Source organism: Pantherophis guttatus, chromosome 3 (assembly GCF_059756535.1).
Source record: "Pantherophis guttatus breed Tessera chromosome 3, ASM5975653v1, whole genome shotgun sequence".
Classification (NCBI taxonomy): domain Eukaryota; kingdom Metazoa; phylum Chordata; class Lepidosauria; order Squamata; family Colubridae; genus Pantherophis; species Pantherophis guttatus.
Window position 1 is genome coordinate 184,581,340 of NC_142065.1, and position 25,933 is coordinate 184,607,272.

Sequence of the window (25,933 nt, forward strand, 5' to 3'; positions counted from 1 at the left end):
ATGAATTTTGATTTTTTTTTCTACAACTTCTTATGGTTTTATTGCCTATCCTTTCCCTACTTGAAAGGATTATTCTGTTCAGGTACCTTTGCCATTATTTTTGGTATTCAAAACCATTGTCAGGACTTTGTCAAATTTACACAGTACTTATAAACCATCTTTATTAGCACCCTTTAAAAAGCATTTTTTAATATCAGCATTTAAAGAACACTTTGAAGGGCCCAATTAGGTAATCAAATTCAATTGTTCACTCATTATAAGAATCCACATAAAAGCATCACTAACAGATGACTCTTAATATCTGCTTGACTCATCCCTTGAAGGGAAAGTCGCCCATTTTCTAGATAATTGGACCAGGGCTGAATGGAAACATGCTACTTACAATTAATTAAAAACTTCCTACACCTTTATGTATGAAAACAGACACCGGAAGAACCAGAACCCTCTAGACAGAATTAAGAATCATCCTCTACACGGTGGGAATGCTCAAGTTTTGTGCAAGCCTGAAAGCAGAAGTGTAGGGACTTCTAGTCATTTTATATATTTTATTTTATTTTCTAGTCATTTTATAGAAATAATTGATTTCTGGATCTTAAGATGAACGTCCTTCAAGGCAGACCCAGAACTATACAATAGGTCCTAGCCATTCAGCTAGAATCATAAGTTTTATTTGTCAAGCATATATAAAATAAAAGTATAAACATAATTTGAATACATGAAAAGAGTAAGTAAAAAGGAATATTAGGACAGGGATGGTACACTTATACACACCCCTTACAGACCTCTTGGGGTGAGGTCAACAGTAGACAGTTTAAGGTTAAAGTTTTGGGGGTTTGGGGAAGAAAGTACAGTGTCAGCTAGTGCATTCCAGGCATTGACCACTCTGTTACTGAAGTCATATTTTCTGCAATCGAGTTTGGAACAGTTTACCTTGAGTTTGTATCTATTATTTGCTCGTGTATTGTGGTTGAAGCTGAAGTAGGACATTGTAGCAGATAATTTTGTGTATTAGGCTTAGGTCAGACTGAAGTCGGCATAGTTCTACCTTGTCTAAGCCCAAAATTTGGAGTCTGGTGGCATAAGATATTTTATTGCGGTTAGAGGAATGGAGGACTCTTCTCATAAAATATCCTAGGACTCTCTCGAGTGTATTTATGTCCAATATGCAGTGCGGGTTCCAGACAGATGAGCTGTATTCAAGAATTGGTCTAGCAAATGTTTTGTATGCTCTAGTTAGTAGTACAACATTACCAAAGAAGAAGCTACGCAAGGTTAACAACTCTTAAAGCCTTTTTGGCAATCTTGTTACAGCGAGCACTTAGATCTTTATAAATGAGTATTCCAAGGTCACTGAATGATGGGAGTTGTGGTTGCAGAAAGTTCCAACCTTGCCAATTGGAGAAAGTTTCATTTTAACAAAAGTGGGGGGGACGGGGGAGAGAGATCCGTCGGACTTTGGGGAGCTTGCTAAACTGAAAAAGCAGATTGCAAACGTTTCCTCCTCGAAGCAACAAGCCTCTTTCCTCCCCCCACTCCCTCTTTCCCTACATAAAACTTTGTCTCCCAGCAACTGAGAGGCAGCGTCACTTCCTCCTCCCCCACCCAGCAAACGAGGCTGCGAGGCCCGGAGCTGCTCCATTCAGGGCCAGCTGTGCTCGCTGGCAGCCGGGGAGGAGAGGAGGCAGTCCGCGAGGGCCACGTGGGGCCGCCGCTGCCGGGGAAACCCCACTGGCCGAGGAGGCTGGAGCTATGCAGCATGGCCGCGGCGGCGCTGGCCGAGGTGGTTTCTAGCAGCGGCGGCAGCCTGGACGGCAGCGGGGGTTCCGGCGGCAGCAGCAGCAACAGCAGCAATAGCAGCAGCCGGCACGAGAAGAGCCTGGGGCTCCTCACCACCAAGTTTGTATCGCTGCTGCAGGAAGCCAAGGACGGCGTGCTCGACCTGAAGGCGGTGAGCTGGGGTGGTGGTGGTGGAGGAGGCTGGAAAGGGAAATAAGGGGGGTCTGAGAGATCAAGTGGGGAAGCCTCCCCTCCCCACGGAAGCTTTTTCCTGTCCTGGTGGAACAGCAGCTTCCTTACCTGGGTTCTGCAAGGAAAAAGAACTGGAAATAGCGGGGCCGGGGAAAGGTGATTCGTGTGTTTCCAAAACTGCCCCTTCACTCTTAACAACAAAGGTTTTTTAAAAAAACAAACAAAACAAACAAGTATCCTGCATAATTATCACACCCGTGTCACCAAATGCACCAGAAAGAACGTGTTCAGGTTAGGGGTTGGTGGCCACTTTTCTCCATCATGTCTATTTTATTTTTAAAAACAGCCTCGTACAATGGATTGGGGAGGAGGCTTCCTGATTTACACCTGTATTAACTCACATTATCATTTTTGAGGCAAAGCCACCCTTTTCTCCTCAAGAGCTCTGGGTTTTTTTTTCAAAGTTCTTCCTTCCTTTAATCCCTTTTCACTTATGCAAACAAACCTGAGAGGTTGGGTTAGCATGCAATGATAAAGTTTCTGGCCATAAGGCGTATAATATACTTTGCTGTAGGCTGAGAAGAGATTTATATTCAGGCCTTTCTCCCGTCTATAAATCCCCCTCCTCCATTCTGTGTGTGGTGAATTAAGATGCTAATGCCACACTTTTTTGAAAGCTTGTGCCCATATTCAAGAAAAATTTGGTAAGAGATGTAAAGGTTGTTATACTATTCTCCCTGGGTAAGCAGTGGAACAATGGATGTTCTTTTGTTCCTGAGAAAACCTGCAGGTAGGATTGCGGCCTAAACATTTGCGGCTTTATTAAGAAATAAGTTTGGGTGAATGCAGCGGAACTTATTTTCAAATTAAAGTAATCCAGTTCCGCTTGGTAAAGTAGATTTATCTAGTGTTAAAGATTGAAATTACTTTCAGGTACAAGCCAGGCACCAACTAGCATTGATACTCAGCTTAGTCTTGATTACATCCTGTCTAAGGCAGAAATGAATAATCTATGGCCCCAACCACCTGCTTTTTAAATCAGGATTGTTGAAAACTGACATTCACCATTTTGAATTGGAGTACTGCAATATAGTTTCCTAAATAGGTACGTCATCGTTAAAATACAAAGATCACTGCACCCCCATCCCAATTTTCATAAAATTCCTGTCCTTTTCTCCAGCCTTAATTGTAAGTGTGGGTCTGGTCATCAAAACGTCCATTGTTATTCAAGGGTAGGCCTAGACACTTGCTTAATGGTAGATCATTTTTACATGCTAGAGAGCTTCTCTATGTGTTAACATTGCTTTCTTTTTTTCCTTCTTACATTCAATCATGCCCAATTTTCAGACACTGCTTGGACAAGTTCCTGTAGTTTTATTGGCAAAATTTTTCAGGAGTAGTTTGCCATTGCCTCCTTCTTAGGGCTGAAAAAAAATGACTGGTCCAATGTCACTCAGCTGGCTTTGTGCCCAAGTTTGGACTAGAATGCATAGTCTCCTGTTTCTAACCTGATGCCTTAATCACTACACCAAATTCACTGTCAGTTTACACATGATATAAAACAAGTTGAACCTCAGATCTGATTTTTAATCAGACAAATAACATGATTTAGATAAATGTATGGATAGATATAGTCAAGTGTTGACTTCTGGCAAAGGCTGGGACTAGTTGCTGCAATTTTCTAGGCAGGATTTTTAGAAGTGGTTATCTTTTTCCTGGGGTTAAGATAGAGTGACTGGCTTAAAGTTACGCAATTGGCTTTGTGCCTAAAGCACAAAGTGTCTTGGTTTCTAGTCTGATATCAATCTCTACATCAAACTGATTCTAATTTTATATATGTTAGGTACATTAAACCTGCTGGAATCTAAAATAATGTTTTACTACTTATTTTGATTAAAAAATGAAATATTACACCATTAATTGAAGAAGCAAAAAAAATGTTTCATCCAGTGAGTCATTAAAATAGTATTAAAGTAAAATCTACTTTCCTTTTATTGAGAAAATTTAGGCAGCCTGCTCTTTCAAGGATTTACATTGGATCCATGCCAATATAAAAATTACTGGCTTAAATCTTAGGCTGCTAATCACATTGACTACTACTTGCAGACTTTACTCTCTTTCTACCTTGCTTTTAGCAGAACTCGGGATGAAGAAAGGTACCATGTGGCTAAGAATATCTGTAATAATAGCATTTGAGTTATGTGGTTTCATTCCCCCCCCCATAAGGTACATAATACTTATATGGGATTGAGTTGGTGAAATTCATATTCCTTTAAAATTTGGCAAAACAACAAGTAGAAATCCATGGTAAAATTTACACTTCCCTAAAAAGTATATCAGAGATGGAGTTACCTGTCTTTGTAATAGTGACTTGCCATTTTCTGTTCTTTTCCAGCCCTCTTCTTAGTTGAAAATGTTACATTATTCTTCTGAGTCCTCTTCAAGAAGGTTCCACCATCTTTTTGACTCTTCCGCCCCCTCTCACCCACTGGACTCACACATGGCTAACTCCAAAAGCATTCCTTTCCACGTGGGGAGTTCCATAGGCATGTTTTTAGGAGGTCACTTGTATAGGCATTTTGTTTGATTGCCCCTGTTCCACAGGCAGGGAGGGTGGTCCGAGGCCTCTAATTGTGCATCTGTCTCCTTGGAAGGTTGTGATTAATATTCCCTAGGAGGCTTGTACAAATGCACTGCAGCTGCCTAATGAGCCTCTCCTTTTGCCCTTCATCTCCATGCATTGTTCTTTTTTCTCCTTCTTCCCAGGCTGCTGATACATTGGCTGTACGGCAGAAAAGGCGGATCTATGACATCACCAATGTTTTGGAAGGGATAGATCTTATTGAAAAAAAGTCAAAAAATAGCATCCAGTGGAAGTAAGAGAAGCAGTTTATGTATACTATTATATGCGTGCTGAAAATTTGAAGGGTAACTTTCTTCCATGAATGTGATGAATGTATGAATTTTAAAGGGACTTGAATTTATTTTGTATATTTTATTTATTGTCTGTAAAGCTGTGCTTTACAGACAAACTCAAGCAGTTTAAAGAGTTTACAATAGAAACTTTTACTTTATCTTGTAAAACCATAACAATATGTAAATATCCTGACCAATCAGGATAAAAGACTCAACAATGCAGATTAACCAAAGTCTTATGAATCCATATGGGCTTCAGGTGATTTTAAAGCCTACAACACTGGGCATCCACCATAAATCATCTCAAACCATGAGATGGGCAAGAAATAAATTATGTTTATATCCAAATAAAAATAAATTAATGAACCGAGAAAGAATCTATAAAAATGGAGGATGTCCTATTTCACCTTTCCACAATGCAAATTGCTTGCCAATAAAGCACATTAAATTGGCATTCCTGATAGATCTTACTATTCAGTTCTCAATAATATCTACCAGCAATTACCAATTTGTGTATTTTTGGCAGGCATTATATTTCAGATAGTAGGAAACCTCAGCAACAATAGGACATATGTTTTTTCCCCCTGATTATTTTTTCAGTTTTAGGACCCATGCTCAGGATATAATATATGAAAATAATTTCTTTCAAAAAAATTTCTTCCTTAGTATGAAACTTAACATTTTTATATTAAGGAGTCTTCTGTATAGCAACGTTAAACTCTTTGTCTCACGTGTTAAAATCATATGAAAACGCTATTTTACCTTTCTATCACTTCGGCTGGAAAGGGAAACTTGCAAAACTTTTGTCACTTTCAGACTCAGCTGAACAGTTTGAAAGACTGAAAATCTGCTTTTTGTCTACTTATTGTCACTTTATAATATTAACTTTTTTTCTTTTAAGAGGTGTAGGGGCTGGTTGTAATACAAAGGAGGTCATCGAGAGACTAAGATACCTTGAAGCAGAAATTGAAGAGCTAGAAATAAAAGAAAAGGAACTGGATCAGCAGAAACTGTGGTTACAACAAAGTATCAAAAATGTTAAGGAAGATTCCATCAATAAACGATATCCTTTGATATGCAGTATAATTTGTTAGAGTAGGACAAGCCTTCCCCTGGGCCCTTCTGTACCTTTAACAGTGATTCTAGAGACTAAAGATGAGATTGGGGCAGAAGACAGAGGAACTGGAATAGGATGCCCCTGTCACAAGCAGGTTTTTGTTCCTGTTGCATTGCCTATATATTAATTTCACACTTGTTACCTCCACATCCCAGGTTATGTTAGTCTAGAGCAGTGGTTTGCAATCTTTTCTTCACCACGGAGCCCCTTTATATACCTTTTGTGGCCATGGCCCCCCAAGACTTAACTCAAGATTTAAATCATAACATTTCTTCAAGCCTTCGTGGGTCACATAGTGGCCCCCCAGGGGTCTGCAGACTACAGGTTGAGAACCACTGGTCTAGAGTGTCTGTACTCTGTAGGATATTTGGCATTGCACTGAATTTGAATGGTTTATAGAAATTTTTTTCCAGAGTTACAAAACTACAGAATGGCACATTTGCTTGAGATTTAGTTCCCTGTTAAAAAGTCATCACTTTCAGTCTGATAGTTCTCAAAGTCATATTAAAATGAAAGAAACCATTTCATTATTTTTGAATGATGCAATTTCACTCATGGGTGATGAATGCCACACAGAATATTTGAACTACTTGTTATACCTCTTAAAATCTCATCAACTATATGTAATCAATTTATTTTGAACAATTCCTTGACAAGACCTACTTTTTCATATATCACTCATGAAGACATTTGTGACTGCTTCAGTGGTAAGAGAGATTTAAGTCTTGCAATTTTTTTCCTACATGAGACACACAGGCTGTGTGATTAGTGTTAATTTAAGCATATAGCAGTTGTTTTTCAGAGAGCCTCATGAAATCCTCAGGAGCCTTTTATCTAATAACATAGATCTGCTATTCACAGTGCAGTGTGCTATCAATTTGTACTGTAATATACAATCTGCTCTGTATCCTTAATTCCTTTTCAGAGAGTAGAACACAATAGGATTTCTGTCGAAAAATTAGAGCAGTAGGAAACCGCACCCAGATGGGACTTGTAATGTAATGTAATGTTTCATTTACTTTACTTGTAAAGTAAATGAAACTTGAAGAACACAAAAGTAAAATGGCCAATATAGAATCAAATAGGACTGACTTTTCATTAAAGCATGACTTGTGGTTTACAGAGCTGTTGCCATGTCTTATTTGCCATGTGCATTAAAACATGGAGTTTCAGATTGAACTGAGAGAGTGCATATAAAAATATAAACAAATGCATTCAATTAAGATTTGACTGTTTGTCCATAAACAGGAGATACACTACTAGCAATTCAAGCACCTTCTGGTACACAGTTAGAAGTTCCTGTGCCACATGTGGTATGTAGAAATAACCGTTTTGATTTAATTGGGGAAACAGAATATCCATTGCACAAAGCATATAATTTAAAATTGTTCTTTTGTATCAGTTTTATAAAGTTGGACTACTATTGGTTAGTCTCACAAATTGTTTTAAAAAATGCCGTGTTCAGTAATTCAATTATCCATTTAAATGATTGCAAATGATGTAATGATTATTTAAATTGCAGCTTGGTGATGTGGTGAAGATAATGATTCGATTGAATAGTTTCAATTTGAAGCCTGTGTAATGATGAAGAAGTGATATATGAGTGACTATATTGCACTATATTGCAATGATATAAAATGTTATATCATTCCAGAGCCATATGTTTAGCTGGTGGCTCTTTCTGTGATTAGCCACAGAATTCACTATATTTCAGATGTTTAATGTCCATAAATTGATCAACTTGAAACCATGGTTTGCAATGACTTGAAGTAGCATGCATTTAGTATTCAAAATCACATATCATTAGGATTGACTTCCAAACTACATGGAAGATGGAAATTGTATTACTTATCAATCAATAGAGCTGGAAGTGACCTTGGAGATCTTCTAGTCCAACCCCTTGCTCAAGCAGGAGACCCTATACTATTTCAGAAATGAGGCTGTCTAATCTTTTCTTAAAAACCTCCAATGATGAAGCACATACAACTTCAGAAGGCAAGCTGCTCCACTGATTAATTGTCCTCACTGTTAGGAAGTTTCGTAATTCCAGGTTGTTTCTCTCCTTGATTAATTTCCAGGCATTGTTTCTTAAGTCTTGCCTCATGGTGCTTTGGAAAATAAGTTGACTCTCTTTTCTTTGTGGCAGCCCCTCAAATACTGGAATACTGCTATCATGTCATGTTTCTTTTCTCTAGACTGGCCATACCCAGTTCCTCAACCCTTTTTCATATGTTTTTGTCTCCAGGCCCATAATCATCTTACTTGCTTCTCTACTCCCTTATTTGGACTACCTAGATAATAATTTTCTAATTAATTTTTTCAGTTACCTAAGTTTTACTTATGATACAAGACAAAATTGCCAATGGATTGAATCCAAATTTTATTTTGTGTAGCTGACATTTTGATATCAGCAGCACTAAATTATTCATGTCAAATCTGAGCCTTGTGGTTCTAGTGGGATTCAAATAAAAAATTGAATCATAGAATTTAATAATCAGACGGGACCAATTATGTTGTCATATCCAAGCTAATGATTAGTGCAGTAATCCAAATTAAAGGACCTCCACATATCTTGCAAAGGAGAATTCTTTGGAGAATGATACCAAAATGTTTGTTACAAATTTTGCTAACATTCAATTGAAATCAACCTTCTGCATTTTTAACTTATTCTATATATGGCAGTCAGCAACAGTGGAAAATAATTCCATATCATGTATTTATTTAAAAAATAGAAAGCTTATTTATCTTTTCCTCAAGCAGGAATTCATAAATAACCTGAATAGCTATTAAATCAGAGTTGTTCTCAGGGATAAGGTTGAATGGGTTTGTCTGATGAAAGGAGTGTTGTGCCATCCCAACATAAGTCCAAACCCTTTGGATGTGCATGGTGATGTTGCATGCATGTTTAAAATGAATAGATCTTGCAACACAATTATAGGATGTTTCTTTTTGTCATATTGGTGAAAGAAGGATGTATGGACGCCCATATATTAAACACAGAAAACTGCATAGTTTATTTGTCGATGAAGATTCTCAATCATCCAGATAGAGTTGTCTGGAAGCTGAATCATAGCAACTGAAAAGAAGTTTAGTTGTCATGATTTAACTTGCATGGCTTATTAATCCTCAAAACATTTCATATATGGATTTTTTAAAATAATGCCAAGAAGCCAAGTTGCCCAGCATTGTTATTTATTAGTGCCTAGTCAGTGTATTCAGTCTCATTTTGGCACAGAAGATATGCACAGTATTTTTATTTTCTAGTTTAATGTAAGAATTTCTGTCAGGCATTTTTCTAGTTTTCCTTTCCAAAGTGGTCTTGAGGGAGTAGAATGGACTGTTGTTTTGTTCTGCTTTGTTTCCTGAATACAGTTTTGTTTTGTTTTTGTCCTCTATTTTGTCTTGATCATTATGTAGCTGCAAATATATAGGAGATGGGGAAGTGAGTTTTATTCCTCATGCACCTCTCTTACATCCATTCCTTATTCATAAACTTAAAAGGACAGATTCATAATGGTAATTGCTGTGGGCTAGTTCAATTGGAAATAAAATCCCTACTTTTATCTTAACTCTTAATTAAAACTTTACAAATCTAGTTTTGTTGATTTTGTAGTCTAAAACCTTCAAAAGCAGTTATTTAATATCATAAATATTGAATATGAAAAAAGGTTTGAAGGACTGAAAAATTATCTATTGATAGACTACAGAGTGGGGTTAGTAAGGATGTGATAGAGACCTAGGTTTTTATATAATGTGTTCAGAGTAGGATAATTTGTGCTTTGAGAGAAAATTCTGGGTTGATTTGTTCAGTGATCTATTTTTTTGTTTTTCTTGGCTGTCTGAGATATTTTCAGAAGCCTTTGTCCAAAATTCAAAAATGTCAATACTCTTCCTATCCTATTAGTTCAAAATCCAAGTTTCATTTCCATAGAATATCAAAGAGCATTGTTATATTATTCTGATTTTGAAGGGGATTTGGATATGGTAGTACAAATACTCCTTTTTTTAAAAAAAAAAACTGTTTCTGAATTCTCAGTTGCATACTACCTGAGCTTGTATTTTTCAGTTAGTCTAAGATAATTGCCTTAGGATAAATCTTTAAAAATCAATAAATTTTCTGGAATCCTGCAGCAATTCCTTACTCAAAATAAATTCCATATCTGCATTCACTGCCAGAGAGTTTTCTTTTTGCCTTCCTGAGAAAATATTAGATATGTAAATATAAAATACTTTTATTATTGAAGAATTTTGCTTTGTGGTTGTGCATTTTACTTCTTTGCAATATTTTACTCCATTAAACTGCTAAATAAGTAAATGTTGTGTAAAGATAATTTTATAAAAAATGCCAATTCCATATTGAACAAAACGAGGTGTTAAGTAAAGAAAGCATGTTAGCAAACTGATTCCCTACTGTTGCAGTTCAAAACTTTCATTTATAATTTTGAATTGAATCAGATTTGACTGAATATTGATTAGTACTTCAATTTTCATATAAAGCATGTTAAGACGTTCATTTTACTTTACCACTCTCTCTAAAGGGACAAAAGAAATACCAGATCAATCTAAAGAGCAGTCTGGGACCTATCCATGTATTGCTCATTAACAAAGAGTCCAGTTCTTCCAAACCGGTTGTTTTCCCAGTACCTCCACCAGATGATCTCCTGCAGTCTGCAGTTCCACTGACTTCCCCTAAACCAAACACAGATCCCCAGAGATTACAAGAGCCTTCAGATCTTAATCAGAAGCAATCCCTTCCACAGACTCCAGTGACAGATATATCAACAGGTGGGTATAGAAATTCTTTTTATTTTCAGAAATTTGCCCAGAAAACTTGATACCATTATTATTTTAAAAAAATTGGTACTGTTTTCTCAAGGGATATGGTTGTATGCTGTATAATTTTTTAAACTAACTAGGTTATTTACAGACTAGATTTCTGAAATTTATATTTGTGTCCTATCTAAGAAAACGATTAGGATGATCATCTTGTAAAAATAATATATTTGCTAAAGAGAAAACTCTAAACTAAGCTATTACTATTAGAAAAGATATTGTAATTCCCGGTGCTAGTGGAGCGTGGTGGCTTATGTGGTTAGGATGCTGGGCTGATGATTGGCAGGCTTGTGTTTGAGACCTAGTTACTGCTGCTGGATGGGGTAAGCTCCCGTCAATCACTCCAGCTCCTGCTGACCCAACAGTTCAAAAGTTGGCTATCGTGAGTAGATAATAGGTACTACTTCAGTGGGCAGCTTAACACGGTCTCAATGATTTTCTCATTATAAAAACAGTATTGAGAGTCACCTCAGGCTGTAAATCAAAATTCTTTAATCATGTTTGAGTGCAAGAATATCTTCATACAGGAGAAGTTTAAGCATGGTATTCTATTTGATCTGCACTGAAATAATGAAATGAAATGAGGCTATTCCTAATTATCCATCGCTTTGCATTCTACCCAAGCTGAGATACTAATTTCCAACTTTAGAATTCATGATTTTAAACCAGCCTTTCAAATTTGTTTTAAAATTCCAACTTGTTCTGGACAAAATGTGAAAAATAGCTAACTGGAAACATAATTTGATTGTTGTCCATCATCAAGAAAACAAAAAAATGGGGCTGTATAAATAAAAAGCTTGTGATACTCAGCATGTTCTCTGCCTTGAGTTATTTATAAAACAATAAAGGTGGAAAACAAAGAAACAAACATTTTGAACTAGGTAGTGCAATTAGCTAACTAGTTACTTATGTACTAGCTGGTGTGAAAAAAATTGCTTCTTATCTCTAATTGTGTCTTCTTATGCTGATACTAGTAATTATGAGGTGGCATAGATCACCAAAAAATATATGAAAATTTAAACAACACTCCACATCTTGCAAAAATGTCAAATTTGGCGGGATTTTAGTTTTTGACTGAAATAATATGGGAGCATATTATGTTGAAATTTTGCAGGATTTCATAAACTGTTGAGATATTATTTTATTGGATTGTTGTACATCTTCCAGAATAGCTTTCCTTGAGATGGGCGGCCATATAGATTAATAAAATAGAAGTTGTCAACTTGTGTTCTTTTTCAATATTTGTTTATTGCACTGAACTATCATGTTGGATTTTAACTTGAAAAATTTCCACTACTCTAGATATCACTTTACAAGGAAACTCAACTCCTGAAGCACTGTGTGCCAGTATTCCAGATTCTGAGTTGTATGATAGCCTTGTAACCGAAACCACGCCTAGCTCAACAATCCTCCCTTCTTCTTTCCTTCCACTGGATGTCAATAGTATTCTAAAGTCGAACACATTTGACATAGCAAAGATGGATGAACCTGGAGGTAAAGATCATCTTATGTTTATTTATTTGATTTTTTAAAAACCTTTCTTTATTGTTTATAAATAACTCATGGCGGCAAACATACCTAATATTCCTTCTTCCTCCTATTTTCTCCCACAATAGCCCTGTGAAATAGGTTGGGCTGAAAAAGAGTGACTAACCCAAGATCATTCAGCTAGTTTTCATGTCTAAAGTGGCACTAGAACGCTTGTCTCCTCGTTTCTAGTCTGGTGCCTTAATCACTAAATCAAACTAAATCAATCAAATCATTTAATGTTAATTGGGAAGTATTATCAGAAATCCAAAACTTGAAAAGAATTGTACTTTTCTTGTTTGGTAAAAATGCTTAGCTGCTTTATTTTAAAAAAATAAATTAGAAGTCTTACAATTGACTTTAGTTCTGGGATCAAGCCTTTTCATCTGTAGCTATTTTATAATCACTGCATATGGTACTGAGCCAAAAGTCCATGGGTGACTAGACTGAGGATAATATAGCCAATTTCTTGCAACTACAGTGCAATATATTACATTGAAGGATAATTCTTACTGCCAATATCTGCTTGACCAGCTTTTCCTTTATGACATTACAGAGATACCCAGATTTGCTAACAGCTATTGTAGTGGTCCAGATACAATACGCAAATGCTTGCCCTCATCCTGGAAGCAATAAAATGGAAGAACTTCTATCTGTTCATTTCAGCAACATCCTGTTTTCCGCTTCTCTCCAAATCTTTAATTATGTTTCATAGATAAATCTTTGGAAAGGGAAGTACAGAGAAAGAGAAGATTGTGGCTAAGATTGAGACCTTCCTATTTTAGGTTATTTTTGTATCTTAGCGGATATAGCATGAAGAGAATGCAGTATTCTAAATAATCTTAATACCATTTGTTGGGATAAAAAGTGACATTAAAAAAATTATATCACTTTCTTTAAAAATTTGATTTATATGCCACCCTTCTCCGAACGTTCAGGGCGGCTTACAATGCGTTAAGCAATAGCCTTCATACTTTTGTATATTTTATACAAAGTCACCTTATTGCCCCCACAATCTGGGTCCTCATTTTACCTACCTTAGAAAGGATGGAAGGCTGAGTCAACCTTGAGCCTAGTGAGATTTGAACTTGCAGTAATTGCAGGCAGCTGATATTAATAACAGTGCTTTAGTATGCTTTAGTCTGCTGCGCTACCAGGGCTCTTATTGCACACGTTATGCCCACAATTTTTGAAAACATTTATAAGATTATAAGGATTGCCAATATCTCTGACACATTTTTGATATAGTACTTGTCAAACTCTGTGTGCTTTATGAAAATGATCTAAAGCACTTTTTGACTGTCTCCTAGTTGATGCTTCTGGTTGCTGGCCAAGGGCTTAGTTTTTCCTAGTGCGTTCTTCATAACTGCCATGTGGTTAATTTTTTTTTTTCCTGATCCTTGTAACTTGAGATCATAGTATTGGGTGTGGCACAGCTTTGTGTTCATTTCACCAAGAGCAGCTTATATGAAATATTAGAAGTCCAAAAGAAAGTTTTGAAGAAATTAATTGAAGCTAGAATACCTGGGTACTATATTTCACTAAAAATAGATCATAATCTTGTAACTTTCTTTGATTCATTATCTAAATTCATATCCCATATGCTGAGGCAGGTTATCTTTTTGAGGGTGAAAAATGCTTTGTGGAGGTTTGAAGGTTAATTAGTTTGTTTAATAAAATGTTTTAATAAAATAAAATGTAAAATGTCATTTAGATTTGTCGGGCTCAGTATACTATTTTATGTTTTCACTTTTTTGGCATTACAGTAAAAATTAGGGGAGGTTAAATGAGGTATTTTGATTTTGCTTAGGCATTTTGGTTTGCCATTTCTGCATATGAATAGTTGTGAATTTCCCTTTGTCAACAGGTGTTATTAACAGTGATATCATTGATGAACTGATGTCCTCCGATGGTAAGTTTCTTATATTATAGAATTTGATGTGAAGATGTAAAATTACACTTTACAAGTTTGCACAAGTGTTAGTGCATGATTCCATTTTTGGATAGATGTACACCAGTAAAAATCAGAATTTCATTCATTGGTGTAAAAAGATTTGGGCTGAATTTTCCACTTAACTAGTGGCATCTATATTTATTACTTCCATTAAAAATAATGTCCTGACATTTGTGAGGAAGCACCTATAGTCCAACCAATCTGCTGTAGGTCATTAACAGGGAGTGAATTAGTAGCACACTTCTCAGCAGTAGACATAGAAATACTATGCTGAAGGCCATTAGTAGCCATTGTTCCTAGATCCATGAAGACTTAAGTTATCTTTTTTAAAACAACCTCAGCAGCTTCCTGCTGAAGCAAACCCCTGCTCCATCTAGTCCAGCAGTCTTTTCTCACAGTGGACAATTAACTGTAAATGGAAGCCCACTAGTCTTCCAGCAAGCAGCTTTCAGAAGCAATCACACTTCCATCAAGGCTAATAGTCTCTGATGTTCATGACTTTCATGAATTAGCCCAATCTTTTTTGAAGCCAGCCAGGCTATAGCCAGCTCATCTTCTTACAGAAAACCATTTATCACTTTGACAGTACATCCATTGCATTGAATTTCATGCAGTACCACTTGCATGTTGATATGTGTGACTAAAGTTAACAAGCAAAACAATACCTGTGGAAAGCTAGTATTTGTATTTAAAACGTTATTTATACTTCAAATAAATCTGAGGCTTAGGATGTTCCACCTTAGGCCTCCTCCTTGCCTTGTCATGCCTTGGTCTACTGTTCTACCTGTTCTGAAGATTGACTTCCTAAGAGCACCTAGACAATGCAATGCGAAACCTTCCTGCAGAAGCTGCCTTACATCATTCTGGAAACTATCGCCATTCTTCCAATTTCTTTAAAGGGTGTGATTTTCTTCTCAAGCCAGGGAGGAGGCCCAATGCTATAGGACCCAGTGGGATGGAAAGCAGGCCTATTGCCTGTGGAGATCCAGCTGGGTGAGAAGCTGTGCATGGGGTGCCTCAGAAGCTGGGGAAGGCACCAAAAGGCTCAGCATAGGCAGATGTGATTTGGGGGGAAGCTGCAATGGGCTCCTGGAACTTTGCTGTCCTCCACCTTTAGGCACCCACATTCTGCTTAACAACTGCAGTGGTGAGATTGTTGAGCAAGGCAATTACATGGGTGCCTTGCTTAACCACCACAACTCATAACCACAATTCCAGGCTCAATTGTGGTTGTAAGTTGAGAACTACTGATAGTTGATTTTTACACAGAATACTCCTGGTGAAAACAGGAGGCAAGCAACTTTGGCCAGTTTCTTTCTTCTTTTATAGTCCTTGGAACCAATTTTCTCCCTTTTCAAGGCAATCTTCCATTTTTTTTTCAGTTCTTGATTGGGGGTGGGGGGTGGGCCATGGGGAATTCTAAGAGAAAGGAGAATATGGTAAAGACTCTTATTATCTAGCAAGATAACTCCCCTTGGTCAAAATACTACTGCTGAAAAAAGTCTCCCTTTAACTTATGGAAGACTGCCTCATTCAAACCTATGGTTCAAATTGAATAATTTAATAGATGAAATGGTACTATTACAGCAGTATTAAGATACACCGAGCCATGGTAGTGCAGTGGTTAGAATGCAGCACTGCAGGCTAACTCACTGCTCACTCCAGGACTTCGACCCTGAGTGGCTCAAGATTGACTCAGCCTTCCATCCTTCCGAAGTTGGTAAAATGAGGACCCAGATTGTTGGGAGCAATATGCTGACTCTGTAAACAGCTTAGAGAGGGCACTAAAGACTAAAGCAGTATAAAGTCTAAGTGCTATTGCTATACCCGTTTTTATTTTTTAAATACCAAACTGTATTTTGGAGGAAGGTGAAAATGAAAACAGCTGTTACTTTTAACATAGTCAAAATCCAAGTCAAAATTTTCATATTGCCCAAATTTAAACAGTAAATCCATATTCTGGGTCAAACTAAAGTAAGGGATTTACTCTGGCACTTGTTCAAGCAGGATAATTCAGTTCAATGTTAAAGTACATATTTTTATTTCTTTTCCTATTATTTTTCCACCCATTATGTAAAATTTTGAATAAGTCAGAAATTGAATCTGTCTACAGCAAAGAAATGTAATTATATTTAATGTGCAAAATCCTTTTATCTTACATTTTTAATAAGTCCTCAGGAAACTTTATCAATAACATTAGACAGTAGTGATTTAAGAGTTTAAATCACAATTTCACTTTAAATTATAATTTCAACTAGTAAGTATAGACCAATGTCCCAAATCCAGCTCTCTGTTGATAAATAATTTGGCTCTTAGCGATGCATAGACTCTAAAGGGATGAATATTATTTTTTAAAAAAATCTTGAAATATTTCTTCAATTGCTAGACTACTGCTTCCACTGTTGAAAACTATGAATTCCATTCTGTATCTGGAATTAAAAAACAGACAAAGGAAAACCATTTTTACTATAAAGATATCCAAATCCCATTCTTACTATTACTTCAAAGGTTATGCATAAAAATCACATTTTTAAAAAATAACAGGTAAAACCTATGAAAAGATAGAAAGCCAAGAATGCTTTGTATTATGAAGCTTTTGTTTGGAAGTTAATATGAAATAACTAAAAATCCCTGTCGCAGACAAATAAGCCTTTGGAGGTCTCGCCAAACTTCAGCCTCATCCTTTACTTTTTACTTGTTTCTTAAATTCTGCCTATAGATAATACCAGCTTAATAATTTAGTATATCTATTTCATTAGATACTTGTACTACCAAGTATCTATTGAAATAGATATGCTAAATTATTACTTGTACATTAGATAATGTACTTGTACATTGTATAAGTACAACTGCATTGTAAAGGTATTTATTTACTGTGAAAAATCATTTGTTTTGTCTGAATTTAAAATTAAAAAACTAGAATTAAAACAACTCAGTAGCAGTATTTATTAATCACAGGAAATTTGTGAACTATGCTTAAAAAAAAGATCTTTACTGACTGAGTATTTTTAAGAAAAGGAAAAGATATACATAAAGGAAGTAAGGAAAAATGCATTTGATAGTAGAATAATATACCAGTGATAAACATCTTACACTAGTTTTTCTTTAAGTATAATCTTACATATTAATTTAATGTTTTCTTCCCATTATTGTCTAGCAATGATTACATCTGCATTCTGCATCCAGAATGTCACATTGTATTTAACTTGTTTGGTTTCTGAGTCATTTCTCACCATTTATAAATAACCAAATACTCTGAATTTTGTGGGATTTTTTAAGTCTGTCAGGTCTGTGAACTCTGTTTCATTACTTGTTACATTAGCTTGATAGAATGCATATGAACAACATAAGTATTCCAGGAGCTAGTGGCATAAGATCTTCCAAATTTTAGAATAGGAGTAAGGTTCATATTTTAAAACCTGGGACTAGATAATGTAATATTAGTGGTGCTGGGACTGAAAGGAGCAGGGTAATACTCCACTTCCACTCACACATATCAGTGAATCAATATAATGATGCTTACTGTGCCTGAATATTAACTAAGCATAACTTAAGATACTCTTTTACAGTTTTTCCTCTGCTACGGCTGTCTCCAACACCTGGAGATGACTACAGCTTCAACCTGGATGATAATGAAGGAGTCTGTGATCTCTTCGATGTTCAGATCTTGAACTACTAGATTTGATGCAACCAGATTTCCTTATCTACCTCTTAACTATGTAATACAGTAGATGCAGTTTTATAATCCGAGTATTTAAATTAATGAATGCAAAACTCCATGACTGACCAATGCTGGGCATACATTTTTTTAAACTGTTATTGTGAACAGTTTCGAAATGTAATGAAATGCAGAGTTGATACTCAAAGAACTGTTAGAGTATCTCAGTACAGTTACTTATATGCCTATTTTTTTCATTTATTTTTTTAGGAAGCAGAATTCTTAATTCTACTTCTCTGCTTCCATTAGAGCTAGCAAATCTGGTCTCTTAGGAACTCCCTATAATCATTATGAAGTTTTGGCCATATGTTTCAAACTTCCACTGCCATTTGTAAAGTAAAGGACGGTTTCTTAGGTTATTCCTCTCCCAGTTCCCTCGGGTAAACCCCAAAAACATTCTGTGGAGTGCCTTCTTTATTAGCACTTTAAATGTCTTTTTTCTTTTATTTCTCACATTCCTAGATTAAGGAAAGCACTATTTGTAGTTCATATTAAAGAACACCAATACTTGTATATTAACAAGATTTTTTTAAAATAAAAATTATTCAAAAGATTGCTTGTGACATACCAAAAGAATGTAGTTTTCACATCGCTATCTTGTTTTGTGCTACAACTGAGAAAGTAAGTTCGCAGCAGCATCCACGTTAGCCGGTTTGTCTTCCTGAGACTTTGGAATCTGAAGGGAAACACATGCACCTTGAAATGTTCTGCGTGCTAAAGATTTCATCAGCTAATATGGGCTTTCATTAGAGATACAATCGTCAGAACATTTGCTTAAGATATTTCAGAAGAAGAAACTCAGGCTTTTTAGGCTGCTGCTGCTCAGACTCCAGAAATGCATGTGGTAGGTTTGGTGGGGGTTTTTATGTCTCCCTTCATTACCAATTGATGGGAGTTGGATGGGGAGACATTACAGTTTGCAGAAATACATTTTAAAATATTGCTAAAGCAAAATAGACTGTGTGAATATTATAAGAAGAGCACCAGGAAATCTTTGCAGTTGGGAAAATTTGTTTATCAACCTAAGGGTTAGAGAATATTTCAGAATGCTTTCTTCCCCCTACCTAAATAATAATTGAGATGACTTTCTGAGGTGCAACATATACATTTTAGCAAAGGTGTGGACAAAACCATAGACAAAATGTAATCTATCAGGACCTCAATGTCCAGGAACAATATGATTGGTCAAATTTCCAATTTCTAGAAATTAGAAAGCTCAAAAAATATTACACAAATTGCTCCCTATCCACTTGACTCTCAGACATAGGATCAGGAAGTGTGTGAAGATTCACAGAATCTCTCCAAAAGGTAAGATAATATATTTGGTTTGCAAAAATATTTTACTTTGGGGGTGGGGGGAAATGAAGGCAAGAAACATCACTCCTTTCTGCCACTTTTGCTGTGTTGGCTATTTTTATCAGAAAGGGTCTGTTTAAACAACCAATGTTTGGTTAAATCATCCGTCCCTCCCCCCAAAAAAGATACATGGATCAGAATTTTTTTCGATATGAACAAACTTACCTGAAGTTTCTTTGAAGAATCTGATGGAACAGTTTTGGACAACTGTTTAACATTTTTCTGTATTTCTGTAAATACCTTATCTATCTTGTGAACTTTTTCATCATTCACTATATTTATCTTTTTGGGGAAAAAAAAACAATTTGGCCTTTTTTATATCAAGATGAAACTGAAGCACAAAAGTACAACTACTCTAATGAATCTGTTTAATATTCATTAATGTACAATAAATCATTGTAAAGGTTTTTGATAGAAAGAAGCAAATCATCAAGATAAGCATTCCCACAACATTTTAGTTGTTTTCTTTAGCAGAAACAGTTATATATTTGATCTTTAAAACAGAGAGTCCTAAGTAGCCAAAGGAATTAATAAACCAAATCCATAATACTTTATGTATTATATATACTTATGTAGCTACACATGCTACTGTGTGACCACTAAAATCCAAAATATGCATTCCCATGTTGCATGCATATATCGACTTCTGATAAACCGACTCCACAATTGCTCCTCTAAACATTAACTGGGACTGGGACTCTGAATATCAGTTGCAGGGAAACTGATCAGTTTTAGGAACTCATTGATTTTTAGGAAAGACTGTTTTATTGACCAATTAAACTTGTATTAATTGCCAATACGAAAAAGAAGCAATCTGAGGAAACTGATCATTTACCAAAGGCTTAAAAGAATGGAGGGAAAACAGGTTTGTACTTGCTGGTCATAATCCTGAGTTCAGTACATTTAATAAAATGAAATTTTAAATGTGTAAACATTTTAGCACAATTATAAATCTTTCATAATAGGAATTCCTAATTGCATATACCAAACCTATGCATCTTCCCAATGTCCTTTCTTTTAAGCCTCACAACTGCTAAAATCTAAGGTATGATTTTCTACCATTAGGAATTTGGAAACAGGTAAGTCTTAAAAGTATGCAGATTACAATTAAACTATCAAAAAAACAACAACCCTAAACTACTCTAAAACCTTTGTCCAGTTGCCAATGTGTTTCAGCTCCACCTTCATAATAAATGTAGCTGCCAAGATTGTTTAATCCTGTCCTGAACTGATATTGCTTTAAAAATGGGTCCTGTTAAGATCCATTCAAAAAGCTCACACTATTTAGTTGAACATTCTATTTCAATAGTTGCTAAGCAAAGGAGAACATGTTTATTAGCACATTCTTGCTTGGACTGGTACTGAGAAATATACTGTATCTGGCATTAGAGATAATAAATAGCTGTCTTCATGAGTTTGGTCTCTTGGCATTCATAACTATATTCTGATAATAAATTCCATTAAAATATGAAAGATGATTTATTTCTACCCACATTGTAATTCCCAACAGTGAACAACCTTGAGTTAATCCCCTATTCTGGCATTTGGAGGTGCAAAGTTCCACCTTCTATCCAAGGTCTCAAATATTTCTATCATGTCTCCCTTGCATTTTTTCTAAACTAAAATTGTCAAGCTGCTATAATACTTCATAATTTAGGCTGCTTATTCTGTAGGTTCTCTGCATGTTCTATTGTTTAACAATTGTGACAAGAACACAGGACAATTTTTCGAACGCTGGTTGAGTTGGATGGTTTTATAAACTGCATAAATAAATATAGCATAGTTTTGTATACAACTGTCGCCTATGCTCTTATCAATTAGTTTGACTAAGAAATCCCAACACAAAAAGTGTTTTTCCCAACTACTATCAGGTTCAACATTATAGCAACCTTATTTTTTTTTTATTTGAAAATACAAACTAAACAAATCACAACAAAACATACAAAACATGTAAACAAAAATTCAAATATATATCAAGTTTATCGCAACTGTACTGTATGTTCTTATTTGTGCTTTTGACTCCTCATTGTTTGGTCTTTCTCTTATGTCTATCTTTTTGGTTCATTGTTAACCTGTATTCGTAGTTTATGTTCCTATTTCTGTATTGGGTTACTCCATTTACTTCCTAATTTTTTTCCCCTTTTCTATCTTCCAACCAGGTGTACCACTTTTCCCATACTAGATAGTAACCGTGCTCCTCTCTATGTTGTAATTCCTTTGTGAGTCTGTCCATTTCTGCACATTCCATGATTTTGCTAATTACTCTATCTTCTGTTGGTATGTCACTACTCTTCCAATTTTGTGCAAAAATTATTCGTGCTGCTGCTGTTTTTATTTTTTCCCCTTTTTTCATGTTTTGTTTTATTTATATAACATTCAATTTTCATCAAATTGTGTGTATTCTGGGTGCAATTATGTTTAGATAATCATTTATACATCTTCATTATATTTAGTCACCGTATTAACAATATAACATAATATAACCTTAATACTTAACATCGTCTTTAATGACTCTCCTCTATACCATTTCCTCCCTTTATATCTCCTCCTTTCTAACTTCTGTTTCTGTTATCTAGCCATTGATAAAATATGTCCCATATCAAAAAATACTCAGTAACAGTAACTGAGTTGGAAGGGACCTTGGAGGTCATCTTGACCGAACCCCTGCTCACACAGGAGACCTATACTAGGGATTCGAACCAGCAACCTTTCTGATCGACAAGCTCAGCGTCTTAGCCACTGAACGACTCTTTATCCTTAATAGCATACATTAATCTATCCATTTCTGCGCAATCTAATATTTTTTAAATTACATTCCCCTCAGACGGGATCTTATCACTTTTCCATTGTTGCACAAATACAATTCTAGTTGCCATTAATATATGCAGAATCAAATATGCAGTCTTTTTATCATATTTTTCTGGTAGAATGTACATACCTTTTTTAGATTGGTTGCCACTGGTTTTGCTTTACTTTTAGCCTTTAGTATTTTTTTATTGGCTATATGGAATACATTGGCCTGCTTCAATCCTTTTACCTTATTCTTGCCCATGACCTAAAGTAAGTAAATATTTTGAAATTTTGTAATAATTAGTCAAACACTCAAGTTAATTATTTAAATAACACCTATTTCACTAGCTGGAAAGATATTATCATTTCTGGTATATTCATTATTGAATGAATTATCGAAGGGTATATTTTCAGAACAAGACATCTTTCATCAACTGCTTGTTGTGATCTACTTTTTTATTACAAATATATTATCTATTTTTATTACAAATATATTATCTACATGCCTATTTCTGCATGATGAGATTCCTTTTTTCTAGCTCTGGGCAATGTGCTGGAGCACTGATGGTTAACCATGTGTGCGGCGGCCAGCTGCTCTTTCGGGTTCCGGTGCACATGCGCGAGACGGAACCCGGAAGAGCAGCTGGCGATGGCGTGCATACCCACAGAGAGAGCTCTGCATGCCATATCTGGCATGCGCGCCATAGGTTCGCCATCACAGTGCTAGACCTGTCATCTTTAATAATGCTGGTATTAACTATATTCACTAACATAACTAAAGAGACTTCCTAAATTAATTAATTGTAGGAAAAATAAAAACCTTCAGGAAAGAAAACAGATGGGCTATATGGGCAGAGCATATTGATACCATTGCATCTTTTAAGATGCAATAAAGTCATTTGGGCACATGACTGACATTCCCCTATATTCATGGCATGTTTTCCAATTACTAGTTAAATAGTGAATAGTCATTTTTGTTGATGGTCCATCCACCAATAACAATCATGTCTTTGTGTTACTCTCCATCAGAGGTGTGGGGGGGGGGCGGGGGGGAGACTTTAAAAAGTAATTCAGAATCAGCATATCACAAGTGGGTGGTTAGGGCTTACTCATCCCTCCTACCCTTCTTTGACCCTTGTTTATCCCCCTTCTGTGGGAGGAGCACAAAGGTTTAAAAATAACATAGACATGGGAATATACATAGTACAATAGTCTCATTTCTGCAAAGCTGCTGTACTTTGCTGACAACAGATGGCAAAGTTAACCTAGCATCTTATCGGCCTTCTGGATAATACAAAGTTGACCAGAAAAGGTAACTCTCATTCTTCCTGCTGACTGGCTTTAGCAACAGCGCTGGGGCAACTCACAAGCAGAGTGAATGAAGGGCTCCTGTGAAATGAGAGACAGAACAGGCCATAACATACAGTATACAGATTCACCAAGGGTTGGAAGGCAAGAGTTGACCCCCAAACTAAATGTCATTGAACAGGCCTATTTATTTATATAGCTTCTCACATTTATTTAAAACGTGTTAACCATAAAACAGTATAAAACAGAACAACAGAACTGGAAGGGACCTTGGAGGTCTTCTAGTCCAACCCCCAGCTCAGGCAGGAACCCCTATATAATGTCAGACAAAATAGTTATCCAATCTCTTCTCTAAAAACTTCCAGTGCTGGAGCAGCTACAACTTCTGGAGGCAAGTTGTCCTACTGATTAATTGTTCTAACTATATAAAAACCAGCAGCAATGAAAATTAAAACGGAAAAGCCTGGCGCCACAGTCACACTTCTCTAGTGCCCCTTCATTCACAACCCACCCTACTCCATCGCCAGGGGTGGGGGTGGGTGGGGGGGAAGAGCCAGGTTTTAAGGGCCTTTGGGAAAGACAGAAGATTTCGGGGGGGGGGAAGAAGGTTCCGCAGGGCGGGCAGGGGCTGTTATTAGCCGTGCTGGCCCCAGTCAGACCTTAGCATCTTCTGGGTCAGGAGTCTCCAAACTTGGCAACTTTAAGACTTATGGACTTCATCTCCCAGAATTCCTCAGCCAGCAAAGCTGGCTGAGGAATTCTGGGAGATGAAGTCCACAAGTCTTAAAGTTGCCAAGTTTGGAGACCCCTGTTCTGGGTATCCAACCAATGTTGCAACACTGCCATAAAACTCAATGTACGATCCAATAAACTCACTTTTTATTCTGTCCGAGGAGAAAAGGAGCGAGAAAAAAAAACTCCAAGGGGGGGGGGGACGACGACGACAATGTTCAAATGCGGTCCCACTTAGACTTTAACTCTTCTTCGCAACGGCGTACGCAACTCACAAGACGCCATCCGGAAGCCGGTCCATGTGGTGGCGAAGCTCCGCCTCTTCGGACTCGGCCAAGAGATGCTGCTCAACCCGCGTCCGTCATTCGAGTGCGACGGGTTGTTCTCCTCCCCGCCTCGCCCCCCCCCCCCGCCTCCGAGCCCGGTTGTTGAACCTCTTCGGGGTTCCCTTGTCCCACTTCGGCGGGACGCGGGTAACGTAGTCCTCGGCCCCGACTGCGAGTGAGGGAAAGGACGCGGGTGTTGCTGGAGGAGCTGCCAGCCGTATCCATTTGGCCTCGCAGACGCTTCGTTTTGAATAAGCCAGGGGTCCCCAAACTTGGCAGCTTTAAGACTTGTGGACTTCAATTCCCAGAATTCTCCAGCCAGCATAGCATAGCACAGCATAGCATAGCTGGCTGGAGAATCCTGGGAATTGAAGTCCACAAGTCTTAAAGCTGCCAAGTTTGAAGACCTCTAGAATAAGCCCAGCTGGTAGACACAGCTGGAACAGATGGCAGAATCAGAATCCTGCTTTATCGTGAGAGAAGTTGATAGCTGTCCAGAGTATGGGAGCTCCACAACAACCATAGGGGTTCATGCTGGTCTACCAGCACAATAATTGGCCCAATCCTGTTCCCACTGCCAGTCGCTACCAGCCTTCCAGTTGCAGAGAAATTTGGAATCCTGAAACCAGGCATCCCAAATAACTGTCACCGTGACCACCAAGCAGAGGATGGTGTTGCTAGAAGAGGATCACTTGCAGCCAAATTTGCTGCCGTTGTTGCCAACTGGCTAACACCAGCTCTGCTTCCACCACATGACTACTGAATTGTCATCTGATTGGCAACATCTCCAGTCCAGCACTAAGTAGCTAAGCACTAAGGGTCATGTATGAGAGATGGGGCTGCTAGACAAATTGAAGATAATAAATTGAATCAAGTTGTGGCCAAACAGCAGACTGTTGCTGGATGGGCCTGGTGGGCCATTTTGTCTTCTCTGGCTCCTGAGTTGTCACCATCTGTTGAGCACTTCTTCCTCCTAAGCCAGAAAACGGGATGTTTTCATCTGCTGTAATCATCATGAGGCTCTGCGACACCAGTCCTTTAAAAGGGATATGAGGAGCTTCCAGACTTTCCTCAACTATTGCAACACTCACAGAACATGTACAATATTCTTCACCAACAATCACTTGTGCTCAACACTAACTTTCACATTCAATCAGTCTGTGTATGTGTTTTTGTGTCTAAGATTATCAACCTTATGACCTTCCTGTGAGTTCTCTAGGGGCATATGGTTAATTATTGTGGAATAGGTCATCAACTTTATTTGTGACTACCATACTCTAGGATTGACTTAGAAAAATGAGATAAAATCTTCCTGCAAAGCTCACATTATTACTAATTTTTTGATGATGCTACAGCATTGCAATTAAAATTATATCTTGTATGAAATC

The 25,933-nt window shown here is 36.9% G+C and overlaps 2 protein-coding genes across 4 annotated transcripts; one reads left to right on the plus strand and one right to left on the minus strand.

Moving 5' to 3' along the window:
- Window positions 1-1,587: 1,587 nt before the first annotated feature.
- Window positions 1,588-18,606, plus strand: E2F5 (E2F transcription factor 5). The gene is made up of 9 exons (XM_034422362.3): window positions 1,588-1,948; window positions 4,735-4,844; window positions 5,786-5,947; window positions 6,665-6,708; window positions 7,250-7,314; window positions 10,540-10,786; window positions 12,137-12,328; window positions 14,229-14,273; window positions 17,885-18,606. The coding sequence occupies exons 1-9, from the start codon at window positions 1,757-1,759 to the stop codon at window positions 17,992-17,994; spliced, it is 1,167 nt and encodes a 388-aa protein (XP_034278253.2). The 5' UTR covers window positions 1,588-1,756; the 3' UTR covers window positions 17,995-18,606.
- On the minus strand, window positions 16,424-25,037 carry RBIS (ribosomal biogenesis factor). 3 transcript variants are annotated; one of them, XM_034422365.3, is made up of 5 exons: window positions 24,364-25,037; window positions 22,328-22,444; window positions 19,555-19,671; window positions 18,602-18,709; window positions 16,424-16,744 (listed from the first exon to the last, which is right to left on the minus strand). In XM_034422365.3, the coding sequence occupies exons 2-4, from the start codon at window positions 22,439-22,441 to the stop codon at window positions 18,641-18,643; spliced, it is 300 nt and encodes a 99-aa protein (XP_034278256.1). In that variant the 5' UTR covers window positions 22,442-22,444; window positions 24,364-25,037; the 3' UTR covers window positions 16,424-16,744; window positions 18,602-18,640. The 3 variants fall into 3 exon arrangements, with proteins under 3 accessions (XP_034278256.1, XP_087746880.1, XP_034278257.1); XM_087890754.1 differs by lacking the exon at window positions 24,364-25,037 and adding an exon at window positions 23,547-23,562; XM_034422366.3 differs by lacking the exon at window positions 19,555-19,671 and having other exon boundaries at window positions 24,364-24,525.
- Window positions 25,038-25,933: the final 896 nt, after the last annotated feature.